This window comes from Neovison vison, chromosome 6, assembly GCF_020171115.1.
Source record: "Neovison vison isolate M4711 chromosome 6, ASM_NN_V1, whole genome shotgun sequence".
NCBI lineage: Eukaryota > Metazoa > Chordata > Mammalia > Carnivora > Mustelidae > Neogale > Neogale vison.
This window is the reverse complement of record NC_058096.1, coordinates 219458567-219471122: the sequence shown is the minus strand read 5'-3', so window position 1 is coordinate 219471122 and position 12556 is coordinate 219458567. Positions and strand designations below refer to the sequence as shown.

Genomic DNA, 12556 nt, shown 5'->3' with positions numbered 1-12556 from the left:
AGAATATTAGAGCAAGTGTTCAGGGAAAGCTTTTCCTCAGAAAGGAGCATTTGAGCAAAGACCTGAAGATGGGAGGGGAGAGTTATTCAAAGACACAGGGAAAAGCATTACAGCAGAGGGAACAGTGAGTGCTAAGATCTGAGGCAGAAACGGACCTCATGGAAGAGTCAGCTAGCTGGGATGCTGGCGCAGTGGTAAGCAGTGATGAGGGGTGAAATGGCCCTTTCTCTACCACATGCATGACATTAGGCAAGGTGTGTAACTGCTCCAAGCCTCAGTTTCCCCATACGTTAATGAGGATAATAATAATGAAGGCTTTTGCAGAGACAAATTCAAGGTGGCCAAATTCTTGTCCTGGGTGACAGACCCCTGGGAGTATGGTCATGGTGGGGCAGGTGTAAACCTCTACCTCCTTCTCACCTCCTGGCCTGGCCCTGCCTTTCTCCCCACTGTCGCCAGTCAGAGCCCCCTAATCTCCGATTATCCCCAGATCTTCTGGTTTCCCCGAACACACCCCTCCACCTCAGCTACTTTTGGTCACTTCCTCGCTGACCTCCCCCATCTCAGTGGCCCTTCACCTTTCCGGTGTCCCCCGCATGCACCCGACTGCCTGTCCTCTCACGTGTATCCAAAATGTGACAATGGAAGGCAGCTTGATTCCTCCTCATGCAGCAGCTTTACCTGCCTGCCCCTCAGGTCTCGGAAAGGGTCAGAATCAGGGATGGGATGAACACCGTGGTTCCAAGGGAAGGCGGCCCGTGACTGCCCGTGGGGAGATAAACCGCACTGTGGCCGGTCACCCCCTTTCTCAGACAGTGAGCCAGCTCCCCTGTGCTTATGCGGTGGGCTTATTTATTTTCTCTCAGCCTCACACGCCACAGGATGGAGTGGGGTGGGAGGAGGAACAGTTACAGCAGAAATATACTCAGAAACTCCCCAGCACCCCCATCTCATCAGAAAAAGCCACGACCCACAGTATCTGCATGAGCTGCCCCCTCACCTCCCGTCCTTACCTCCTCCCTCTCTCTCCCTTGCTCACTCTTGCTTCACCCCCACAGGCTCCTTCTATGTTTCTCTAACTCACAAGGCACAGTCCTGCCCCAGGGCCTTTGCATTGACTGTTCTCTCTCGCTTAGGCAGAGCTCTTCCTCCATTACATGCATGGCTCCTTTACACCTCTGCTCAAATGTCACCTTCTGGGCAAGAGAAGAGACACCTCCCTGTTTCAATTATTATAACCCATCCGCTGCCCCATCGCCTAAGCCCTCTGCCTCTTTTTTCTCCATGGTACTTACCACCAAGGATTCTACTTTTCTTGTTTATTAGTCTCCCCAGCTAGGCTGCTAGCACCATGGAGGCAGGAACCACATTGTTTTGTTCACTGCTCTTTCCTGTGCCTTGAACATCACATATGATCAATAAACATTGGCTAAGTGAGTAAATCAATTTTTTTTTAAGTAGATTCCACACCAAGCGTGGAGACCCACATGAGGCTTGAACTCATAACCCCGAGATCAAGACCTGAGCTAACAGTTGGGCACTTAACCGACTGAGCTACCCAGGCGCCCTGAGTAAATTAATTTTTAGAATGAATGAATGAATGAACCGTTGTTATGGTTGAGCCAGAAATTTGGCCCAAAACCCTTGGTGACCAAAACAAAAACTGAAACAGGATTAGTTACAGTTTCTATGTGGATAAACAATCCGGTTCCTGAGGAAGGCCCTGTGCCAAGCCACAGAGGTACTTCCTCTCACTTAATCTCCATACGAAGCCTCTGTGGGGTGAGCATATTTGGAATCCCCATTGACAGATAAGCAGGGGAAGCCTGATGATATGCATGAGACCATCCAGCTGGGACAGGATGCTGCCCAGCCCCCAAACCCATCTGCTCACCACTGTACCACCTTCTCCCAAACTGGTCTAAGAATCACCCAGGTGCTGATTATAAAATACATATTCCAAAGCCTCTCTCCCAGAAAGTCTGATGCGGGGGGTTTATAACTAAACAAGCACCTCTAGGTGATTCTGCTGAGCGAGCAAGTTTGGATAATGGCACTTTGTGCAACAGAATGAGAGAAAGACAGAAAGGGGCTGGTCTAAATACTTCCACGCGAAAAACAAAACTAGAAAACATGTATAGGAACATTTAAGAGACTATGTCTATGCCCTTGAGACATGGAAGGACTCTTCGACAAGACAAAGCAATGCACGAACCATCAAAAAACATCAATAAATTTGGAGACATCCCATTTCCCAATTTTGGTTGAAATACAACACATCATTGATAAAATGAAAAAACAAGTCAGGTGAAAAGCCTGTGATGTTCATAGGTGAACTGTGATCTGGAATATGTGGAGAGCTCTGAGGAATCAGTAAGAAAAAGGTAAATGTCCTGACAGAACAGACAATTCACAGAAGAGGAAATCCAAGAGGCCAACCGATTTTAGCAAAGACATTCAACAGAGGAACGAAAGTTAAACCTTTGTACACCCTCCAAATAGGCAAAAATCAAACTGCCCATCAAAACCAAGTATTGGGGGCGCCTGGGTGGCTCAGTGGGTTAAAGTCTCTGCCTTCAGCTCAGGTCATGATCCCAGGGTTCTGGGATCGAGCCCCACATTGGGCTCTCTGCTCAGCGGGGAGCCTGCTTCCTCCTCTCTCTCTGCCTGCCTCTCTGCCTACTTGTGATCTCTGTCTGTCAAATAAATAAATAAAATCTTTAAAAAAAAGTGTTTGCAGAACGAAAACTTCTTTAACAGGCAAGGGATTGTAAATTGGCAACGTCACTCTGCAGAGAATTTTGGCAATACCAAGGTTGAGGACAAGCACCCCTAGGATCCACTGTTCTACTCCTGGGGATATACCATCAGCAAACTATGGCCAACGGGCCACATCTGGGCACACCTGTTTTGGGAAGTAAAGTTTTATTAGAACGCAGCTACACCCGCTCATTTACATATTGTCTATGGCTGTTTTCATGCTACAAAGACAGAGCAGAGTAGACATCACAGTGGCTGTCTGACCCACAAACCCAAAAGTATTTACTCTCTGGTCTCATACAGGAAAATTCACCAACCTCTGTTCCAGATCGATGGTTCTCGAACTTTAATGTGCATGTGGGTCTCCTGGGGATTGCATTAAAAGGCAGGTTTTGATTCAGCTGTTCTGGGAGGAAGCTGAGAGTCTGCATTTCCAGCAAGCTCTCAGTTCAAGCTGGGCTGCTGGCCTGTGGGCCATGATTTGAGTAGAAAGGATCCAGGTGACACAGAGGTCAGCCATGATGTGTCTGTGACTCCTTGATAGACAAGACAGAGAAACGTGTCCTTATCATCGTCTTCAGCTCCTTTGAGCTCTGCCTCCAGCAATCAACAAAAAAGCAAGCAGAAACTTTCACTCAATGTGTATTGCACACACTCTACGTGGGTCAGACACGCCTGAAGCAGGAAGGGAATTTCATGCATTCACAGTCAAAAAGATCTCCCTAGCCTTCAGGGATGGGTAAAAGAGGAAACATATGCAGCTGTACAAGGTCCTAAAATTTGGCCCCCAAGTCAACCATGAGTACAACAGACATAAACTGAGGGGCCCGTGAGCACCCCAGGGTGCAATGTGGCACTAAAGTTCTTATGGCAGCAACTCCCTGGGAGACACGTGGAAAGTTGCCAGCTGCCTACTGCCTCTCAGAGGTCAGAGGCCACATCTGTGGTCCCAGAGCTTAGCACAGGAGAGTGATCAACATGACTTGGGGGAATGCTCTGGATGTTCGTGCACGTTTCCCCTTGCAGACTCTTCAGTCTAGAGCACCATTTCTGTCATCCAGTTTCTGTGTGACACAGAGTAGGAGCTGAAAAATATATTTGTTGAAAAAAATATGTATTTGATGAATGAAGAAATGTTTCATATTCAGTTCCAAAGTTATCATATATAAATAGCATTGACAAAAAAAAAAAAAAAAGAGCCGGACCAGGGAAGGGAAATAATTTTAAAGAAGGAGAGGGTATTTCCCCTGAAGAGAGCTCTACTCAGGCTGGGAGAGAGAAGAAATGGACTCCCACCCCCATCCTACTCCCGATATGGCTGACCTGTTCAGTGGTTCCAGACCCTGACCCAAGACACAGAGGAAACCATCTGACCTGGGGGAGACCGACTCCCAAACTAGCTGGGAGAGCCCCAGACACCCTGAGACATTGCCTCCTCCTTCGGCAGGACCCTTAGCATGTCTATCCTCAAACCCCGACTCTACCTCCGGAACAGGAACTGCCAAGCCAAGAGTGTGTCTTCACACTTGTCACTAGGCTGAGCCCAGAGAGAGGGTCCAAAGATCATGAGTGGGTGGGGGAGGGGCAGGTAAATTGTGAAAGTAAGTGCGTGAGGGAATGAATGAATGGAAGGACAGGGAAGCACGTGAATGAGTGAGTCAATGAATAAATGAAGGCAAGAAGGACAGATGGTTGAAAGTCAAGGAGGGAGGAAGGAGGCAGAGAAGGTGGAGGCAAGGGAGAGAGGGAGGCAGGAGGGAAAAGGGACTACCCAAAACACATATTTCAGGCAGGATGGGAACCAAGGTATGATCCAAGATGAAAGCCCTTCCCCTCCTCTCAGAGGGACACTGAGAAGTGGACCCTCTCCAAGGCCCTGGCCCAGCCTGGGAGCTGATTCAGGGGCAAGCCATCCTCCCCAGACACACCCATGGTTGGTCCCAACACCCCTTTGCAGGCCTGGCCCTACCCAAGGGAAGCCCTCAGAGGGGGACCCGGCCACTCCCCCACCCTGGAGGTCCTCTGCCCAAGGCTTGGGACTTGATACGCAGTTTGTGGGGCAGGGAGGGCTGAGGAAGGCCCTCAGGATCGCTCCCTGGGACAGGATAGGCCATCCCAGGAGGCAGCTGCATGGGATCGGCCGTGGACGTGAGCAGCACATCGGAGGGCCCAGGGGCTTGGTAGCCAGAGGCCATGGGTGACCATAGCCCCCAGAAGGGCCTGAGCTCCGGTCTGGTCCCCCCATGCTCATCCAGGAGATGACAGCTGAAGAAGGTAGCTGGGAGGGCAGCCTGCAAGGCCATGTCCATTCTCTTGGGGGTGTGGGGAGCAGGGTCCTGGGGGCACCTGGGGGAAGAGGCCAGACCAGTCCACTTGTGAGCCACCAGGCAGCCCCGGCATCCTGGAACCCCAGTGTCCAAAGCGCATGGCCTCAAAAGGCAGCCATGGGAGCCAGGGAGGGAGGGGAGTGGCTCAGCCCTCGAACCCGGCTCTCCAGTCCAGGGGGGCTCCCACAGCAGCGCCTGCAGGGGCAGGGTCCGGGAGCCGGCAATGGAGGGCAGAAGGCCAAAGCGATGCCTGAGCGCCCACAGCTCAGCCCTGAGCAGAGCGTTCTCCTCCAGCAGCGCGGCCAGCCTGCTCTCGAGGGCCGCGTCATTGAGACGCCTCTTCTCCCGGGACCTCTTGGCCGCCTCGTTGTTCTTCCTCCGCTTCTCCCAGTAAACCGTGTCCTTCTTCTCTTCCGGCATGAACTCACGCTGCCGCCGCACGACCGGGCCCCTGCCCCGCAGGGTCTTGCTGCGACCCTGAGATACAACTGGAAGGCCTGAGAGACCCACGTCCATGGCCGCCTGAGGGTCCTAGGGAACAGGAGAGAGGTCTCGGACAGGAGGCAGGAAGCTGACCTGGATGACTGTCCCCCTAATTTATCCTGAGACCCCGCTGCCACTGCTGGGGGAGGGCACAGGTAGAGTGGGAACCCAGGTGGAGACGGGGATGGAGGCCGGGAGGGAGGTAGTGGAAAGGGAAGCTGGTGGGATGATTTGGTGCCTGAAGGAGCAGCAGTCGAGGCTGCCAGAGATGCCACGTGGCTGGAAAAGGTTTAGGAGCAGACCACAGTCTATGCAGAGCTAGTAGGACACCCTATTCTCAGGACTCTGCAAGCTCCTTCCCCCAGGGTTCTTACCGCTGAGAAAGTCAGCTGACAAGACAAGGGTTCAATTCAGTCTGAGTTCCACGGTAAGATCCTTGAAGATTCAAAGGGAGATAAAAAGAAGGCTAAACCTAGAAAGAAAGAAAGTGTGTCTATGGAGTTAAACTGAGCCAAGTTGGGGTCAGAAAATAAGCCACTATTCATCTGAACTGTGCTGAGGTTATGTCCCAAGATCTCCTCGACATGTGGCCACAATTTTGCACCTGCCCATTCATCCGTCCACCTACCCATGCATCCAGAAAGTGATCTGTTCACCTGTCCACGCACTCAACTGTCCATTTGTTCGTTCCTCTACCCACCTATTTAACCAACTCGCCATCCATCCATTTATCCACTCAACGACCCATCCGCCATCTTGTTTGTCCATCCATCCACTCAGTCAAACATCCACCTGTCCCCCATCCAATTACAGAATCATCTACACGTCTACCATCCACATGCTCATCCACCTAACTGTCCAGTCACTGTAGGTTCATTTTGAAAAATATTTTGCCTACAGGTAGCAAATAAAAAGTAGACAAACTGGACTCCATTAAAAAAATCTTAAATTTTGTGGATCAAAAGATACTGCGCATAAGGTAAAAAGATAACCCACAGAATGGGAGAAGATATTTGCAAATCATATGTCTGGTAAGGGATTAATATCCCAGAACACACAGAGAATTCCTACAACTCAGCAAAACACACACACATACACACACACACACACACACACACACATCTCAATTCTAAAGTTGTCACAGAGCTGGAATAGGTCCATAAGCAGACAGGATGCTCAACATCACTTATCATTATGGAAATGCAAATCAAAATACAGTGAGATACCACCTCACATCCATTTGGATGATTACCATCAAAACAAGACAGAAAATAGCAGATGTTAGCCAGGAAGTGATAAAATCAGAACCCTCGTGCACTGTTGGTAGAAATGTAAAACAGCACAGCCATTGTGGGAAACAGTATGGTGGTTCCCCCAAAAAACCAAAAATAGAATTACCCTATAATCTAGGAATTCCACACTTGGGTATTGCAGGAATACCCAAGAGAATTGAAAGCAGGGTCTCAAGGAAGTATTTGTCCACCTCTGTTCATAGCAGAATTATCCATGATAGCCAAGAGATGGAAGCAATCCAAGTGTCCATTGACAGATGAATAAATAAGCAAAATAGGGTCCATCCATACAATGGACCATGATTCCGCCTTAAAAAGGAAGGCCATTCTGACACCTGCTACCATGTGGATAGACCTTGAGGACATGGGCTCGGTGAAATAAGCCAGACACAAAAAGACAATTTTTGTAGGGTGACATTCAGAAGAGGTACTTGGAGCAGTCAAGATCATAAAGACAGAAAGGAGAACGGCGGATGCCAGGGGCTGAGGGGAGAGGAAAATGGGGAGCTATGATTCAATGGGTACAGAGGTTCCAGCTTACAAGTGTATGGGGAATGGATAGTAGTGAGGGTTGCACAGCAATGGGAATGCATTTAAAGTCCCTGAACTTAAAAATGGTTAAAATGGTAAATGTTATTATGTGTAGTTTACCACAATAAGAATTTTTTTTTAAAGATTTTATTTATTTATTTGACAGAGAGAGATTACAAGTAGGCAGAGAGGCAGGCAGAGAGAGAGGAGGAAGCAGGCTCCCCGCTGAGCAGAGAGCCCGATGCGGGACTCGATCCCAGGACCCTGAGATCATGACCTGAGCTGAAGGCAGCGGCTTAACCCACTGAGCCACCCAGGCGCCCCAAGAATTTTTAATAATATACTAATGTAACTTGACTGAGTGCCAAGCGTCTTGCCGTCCATATATTCATTCATTGGTCTCCCTCTCTCCACCCTCAACTCATACATTCCTTCAACCATCCAATAACTCTCCCGCACCCCACACCAGCCAGCCTTTCACAAGTCCATTCATTCATCTCTATATTCATCCATGGGTCCATCCATCCACCCAAACACCAAAGATCAGTCCATAAGAACTTGCCATGTACCTAGTTCTGAAGAACCAGAACGTGAAAAGCAGTGGTGGAAAAAAAAGAATCAGAATCACGAGACTCCAGGCTCCTGGGATTGGGAGCTAGAAAAAATGCCTCGGGTCCCAGGGATACTCCAAGAATGGGGGAGCACCTCCTTAGCCTCTCAGCTCAGTTTCTCATATTGGTTTTCCTGAAAATTCTACCACAGTGTAGGTTCTATCAACCTCCTGAGTTCCCTGAACCTAGGATGTCCTCACCTTTCATGATCCTGATACGAAACAGGTGGAGAGAAAAAGAGAAACCCCAGAGCAATCAGGGGATTCTGCCTGAGAAGCCATGATAGGCTCCAAGAAAGAGTAGACATTGAGAGCATGGCACCCTATGACTAACCTTCATGAGGGCATGTATATATGTCTTTGTCTACCACTGTATCGCTGGTGCCGAGCATTGTGCTTATAGACAATAAGTAGTAAATAAACACTGTTGAATGAATGAACAAATGAATGAATGGACAGATGAATAAAAAGAGGACTTTGGGGCCACTGGGTGACTCAGTGGGTTAAGCCTCTGCCTTCGGCTCAGGTCATGATCTCAGGCTCCTGAGATGGAGACTTGCATCGGGCTCTCTGCTCAGCAGGGAGCCTGCTTCCCCCTCTCTCTCTGCCTGTCTCTCTGCCTACTTGTGATCTCTGTCTGTCAAATAAATAAATAAAATCTTTAAAAAAAAAGAAAAAGAAAAAGAAAACAGGACTTTGTTCACAGGTAGAAAATATTTGGCCCTCCTAAAATAAGACAAAATCAGAGAGGGAGACAAACCATAAGAGATTCTTGATCATAGGAAACAAGCTGAGGGTTGCTGGAGGGGAGATGGAAGGGGGGTGGGGTAACTGGGGGATGGGCATTAAGGAGGGCACTTGAGGTAATGTGCACTGGGTGTTACATGCAACTGATGAATCGCTGAACTTACCTCTACCTCAAAAAAAAGAAAGAAAGAAAGGAAGGAAGGAAGAAAAAGAAGAGGAAGGAAGGAAGAAAAGTGGAGGAAGGAAGGAAGAAAGGGAGGAAAGAAGGAAAAGAAAGAGGGAGGGAGGGGGGAGGAAGGAAATGAATATTTGGCTCTCCGTTTAATTGCCAGTTGAAAACTGTGAAACCTATCACATTTCCCTTTTTGCTCTGGCCACCAAGAAACTTAGCACTCAGTTTTAAGATAAACTGTAATAGCCTTCTTTTTCTTCTCCAGTGTTATTATTTGAATTTAGTCTTTTGCTCTGTGCTAACAATGCCTGGGCTTAGTGTCTGTGACTGCATAAGGTCATTCAGATCACATATAAAAGAGAACTGAGGCATAAACCATCAAAAAACAAAATTCCTCAGAACTCTGGCCATGATTCTAAGTCCACATTTCCCAAAGTATGTTGTGAGGAACCCCAGTGCCAAGGGTTCTCTGCCAAAAGAACAAAGAAAAATACAATGCATGTGAGAAATACTGCATATTTTATTCCCTATGTAAGAACAATTAAAGGCTCTGAGAAGTCCTGCAAAAAAAAAAAAACACGTATTTACCCTTGTTTGATTTAAAGGTTCTCAAATTTTTTTACCCACAAAATATTTATTTCACATAATACCTTGAGATGCATGTTTATTCACTCATTCATACAACAGAGTGCCAGGTCTTACAATGGCTACTAGAGCAATAGAGGAAAATCAAGCAACCCCATGACTTCACAAAACCCATAGTCTTTTGGTAAAGGTGAGTGAGATGATAATGGAAAATACAGGCTCAGAGAGGGTCTGTTATCTGCCCAAGTCACACAATAATTAAGTGGCAGAACAAGGATTTAAACCCAATCTAATGTGTGGGTCCATTCTGTTTACAGCTCTGAGGGGTTGCTATGTCTGACAATCCTGGCTGGGCTTGGAGAAAAAGGCCTTGTGGGGTTCTGCAGTCACCTGAGTGGCCAAGAATTCCTAGTGACTAGAGGGACTCTTGTGCCAGTGCCTGAACTCTCTCTGAGAAATCCTGGTTCCTGGGGGGACTCCAGCACCAAGACCTAAGACCCCCTCTGAAGCCCAACAGGCATCTGGGGCCACGTGCCCACCTGCTGGTGCTTGCTGCAGTGGGGGGCAGCCCCACACTGGCCCATGTCACATGGGCTAGAGAAGCATCTGCCGTGTGTGGACCCTGGTCCACAGGAGCCAGGTGGGGAGCAGCCCTGGGTTCGCACCTGGCTACTACTCACACCTGGGCTTTGTTCTTGGCAGCCAGAGGAACTAACACAACCTTGTTCAGGAGGCCAAGTTCACGGACTCCTTCCAGACGTCTTAGGCCACCACACCTTCTAGCAGGAACATATCATCCTGCTGATGGAGAAGAAAACCAAGGCTCAGGAGCTTACACAGCTGGCCTGAGGATACTCAGCAATATCACCCATAAGCCTGGCATTCCCTCCCATCCTTTCCTCCCAACAAGGTGAGGGCCACCACCGACTCCAGCCCCAGAGCCACTAGTAACACCCACGGCATCCTCCTCTCCTGGCCCCATTCATGCACCCCCCACCAATTCCCCACCCAAATGTGCATGCTTCCTCTCCATGCTCTCCACAGCCCTGGCTGCTGGCCAAGCATTTCCTAGCCCACCTGCCCCCCATCTCACCTCCACCCTGGTCTCTCCAAATCCACCAACAGCCCAGAGGACTCTTTTCAAAACCCTACTTATCCTCAGCTTGGAAATCTCTGGGGTGTGCTTAGGAAAGTGTCAGCATCTTGAACTCTTAAAAACAGTGCTCCACGTGCACCTGGGTTCACCCCCTTCTCCACCCTGGGGCCAGGGAGTAAACAGAGGAAGACGCTGCGTGAATGTTTTTTGGAAGGAACTGATGAATGTATGAGTGAGTATCTGAATAAATTAATGAGTAAAATGCAAGTGAATGAATGAGTAAGCAGATGAAGTAATGCTCGAGGGTCAGGGGCCCTGAGAGGGGTACAGTAACCCTGATCAAATCCTCTCTACCCGCTAAAGGGCTGGGCCTGGGCCTTCCACTGCCCAGAAAGCTCATCTGAGCCCCAACCAAGACAAAACCTTAGACAGGCTCTCACTCAGAGTGCCTCGTCCCACCCGTCACAGCATCCTCCTGCTGCCCACCTGGCCCTGTCCAGGGGACCTCAGATGGTGTCCTGACCACCGTTCCAACTTCAAGGATGTTGGCAAGAGCCCAGGAGTTGATGAGCATTGTGGAGCACATCCCAGGGCCCTGGGGCCAGCATCCAAAGGCACCATCCTGGCTCAGGGAGAGAGGGTAGAAGAGAAGGGGCCAAATGAGCTAGAAAGGGAGGGGACAAAGCACAGGGGTCCTCTAAGACTAAGCTAAAACCAGCAGATGGCCAAAGAAGGCAGCAAGGGCTGGCGGTCAGGTAGAGGACGGGAGGGGGGCTCTTGCGCCAAGCCAATGAAGTAGACGAGGGCTAGTCTCACTGTGCAGCTCCCTTCCTGAGTCCCCCCTCCCTGTGGCTTGGCCTGAGCACCCCCCTAACCACGACCCCCCACCTCCACAGGAACCCAAATGGAGATGGGGCAGTAGATAGCTCAGTTGCCTGAATTTATTTAGAGAAGAGGCAGCGAGGGCTGGGCTGGGTCTTCCTGTGGTCGCCGAGGAAGCACTTAATGGAAAGCAGTAAGTCAGGGGTACTCCTATGCAAAAGCCCGCAGCAGCGGCAAATAAGGAAACAGGAAAATGGTCTCCCCCAGAGACGGCCCTGGCCAGTTCCACACCAGCCCCATCAGCCTCCACAGCCTCCCTGACCGTTGGCCATCAACGCTCTACTTGGTTTTCTGGAGTGACAGGGAGCTCATTCACTGTAAGTCAAGGCACTGCCAGGCTGCATGAACTCTCACAAATGAGGTTTTCCTGGAATGGAGCTAATACCCACCTTCAGCAGACCTTTCCTTCTTAGAATTCATTCCCCTCTGTTCGTGAAAAACTCCTCCCTTTGGCCCCTAAATGCTCTGGGAAGTTGATGGGTTGATGCTCACATCCCCACCAGCCCCTACTCCAGTCTGCTTTCCTCAAAGGAAAGCAGCTATGTCTGTTCAGTACCTACTATGTGCCAGACACAGTGTCCCGCTTTGCACTTATCAGCACTCAGAGAACAAAGTTTGGTCATCACCCTCATTTGACAGATGAAAAGACAGAGAGTCTGAGAAGTCAAAAGACTGACCTGAGTCAGCATGGCCAAGAATGCAGGTACAGTGGGCTCTGGAGCTCACAACTTTCTAACACACCAGGTTAAACCTTCCCCGCTTTCCCCACTCCTTCCACCAAAGACACAGTTTTGAGTTCATTTAGTACCTCTGACCAGTGTCCACAGAAGAAAAAAAGGATCCAGAGAACCACACAGTGAACAATGGGACAGGGCTGAGATGAGCACCCAGGCTGCTGGGATGATGCGATGGATGGACCAAGCTAAGACCTTAAGCTTGCTTGAACTGGGTGCAAATCCTCCTTCCTAGCTAAGTGTGTTTGGGCACATCAGTTCACCTCTATGGACTCCCAGTGCCTCCTCTAAAATGAAAACAATAGTAGTACCTACTTCATTGGTTGTGTAAAGAATA

General features: G+C 49.3%; 1 protein-coding gene across 1 annotated transcript; it reads right to left on the bottom strand.

Moving 5' to 3' along the window:
• Positions 1–4742: 4742 nt before the first annotated feature.
• NFILZ (NFIL3 like basic leucine zipper) lies at positions 4743–5603 on the bottom strand. The gene has a single exon (XM_044255426.1). The coding sequence runs from the start codon at positions 5601–5603 to the stop codon at positions 4743–4745; it is 861 nt and encodes a 286-aa protein (XP_044111361.1).
• Positions 5604–12556: the final 6953 nt, after the last annotated feature.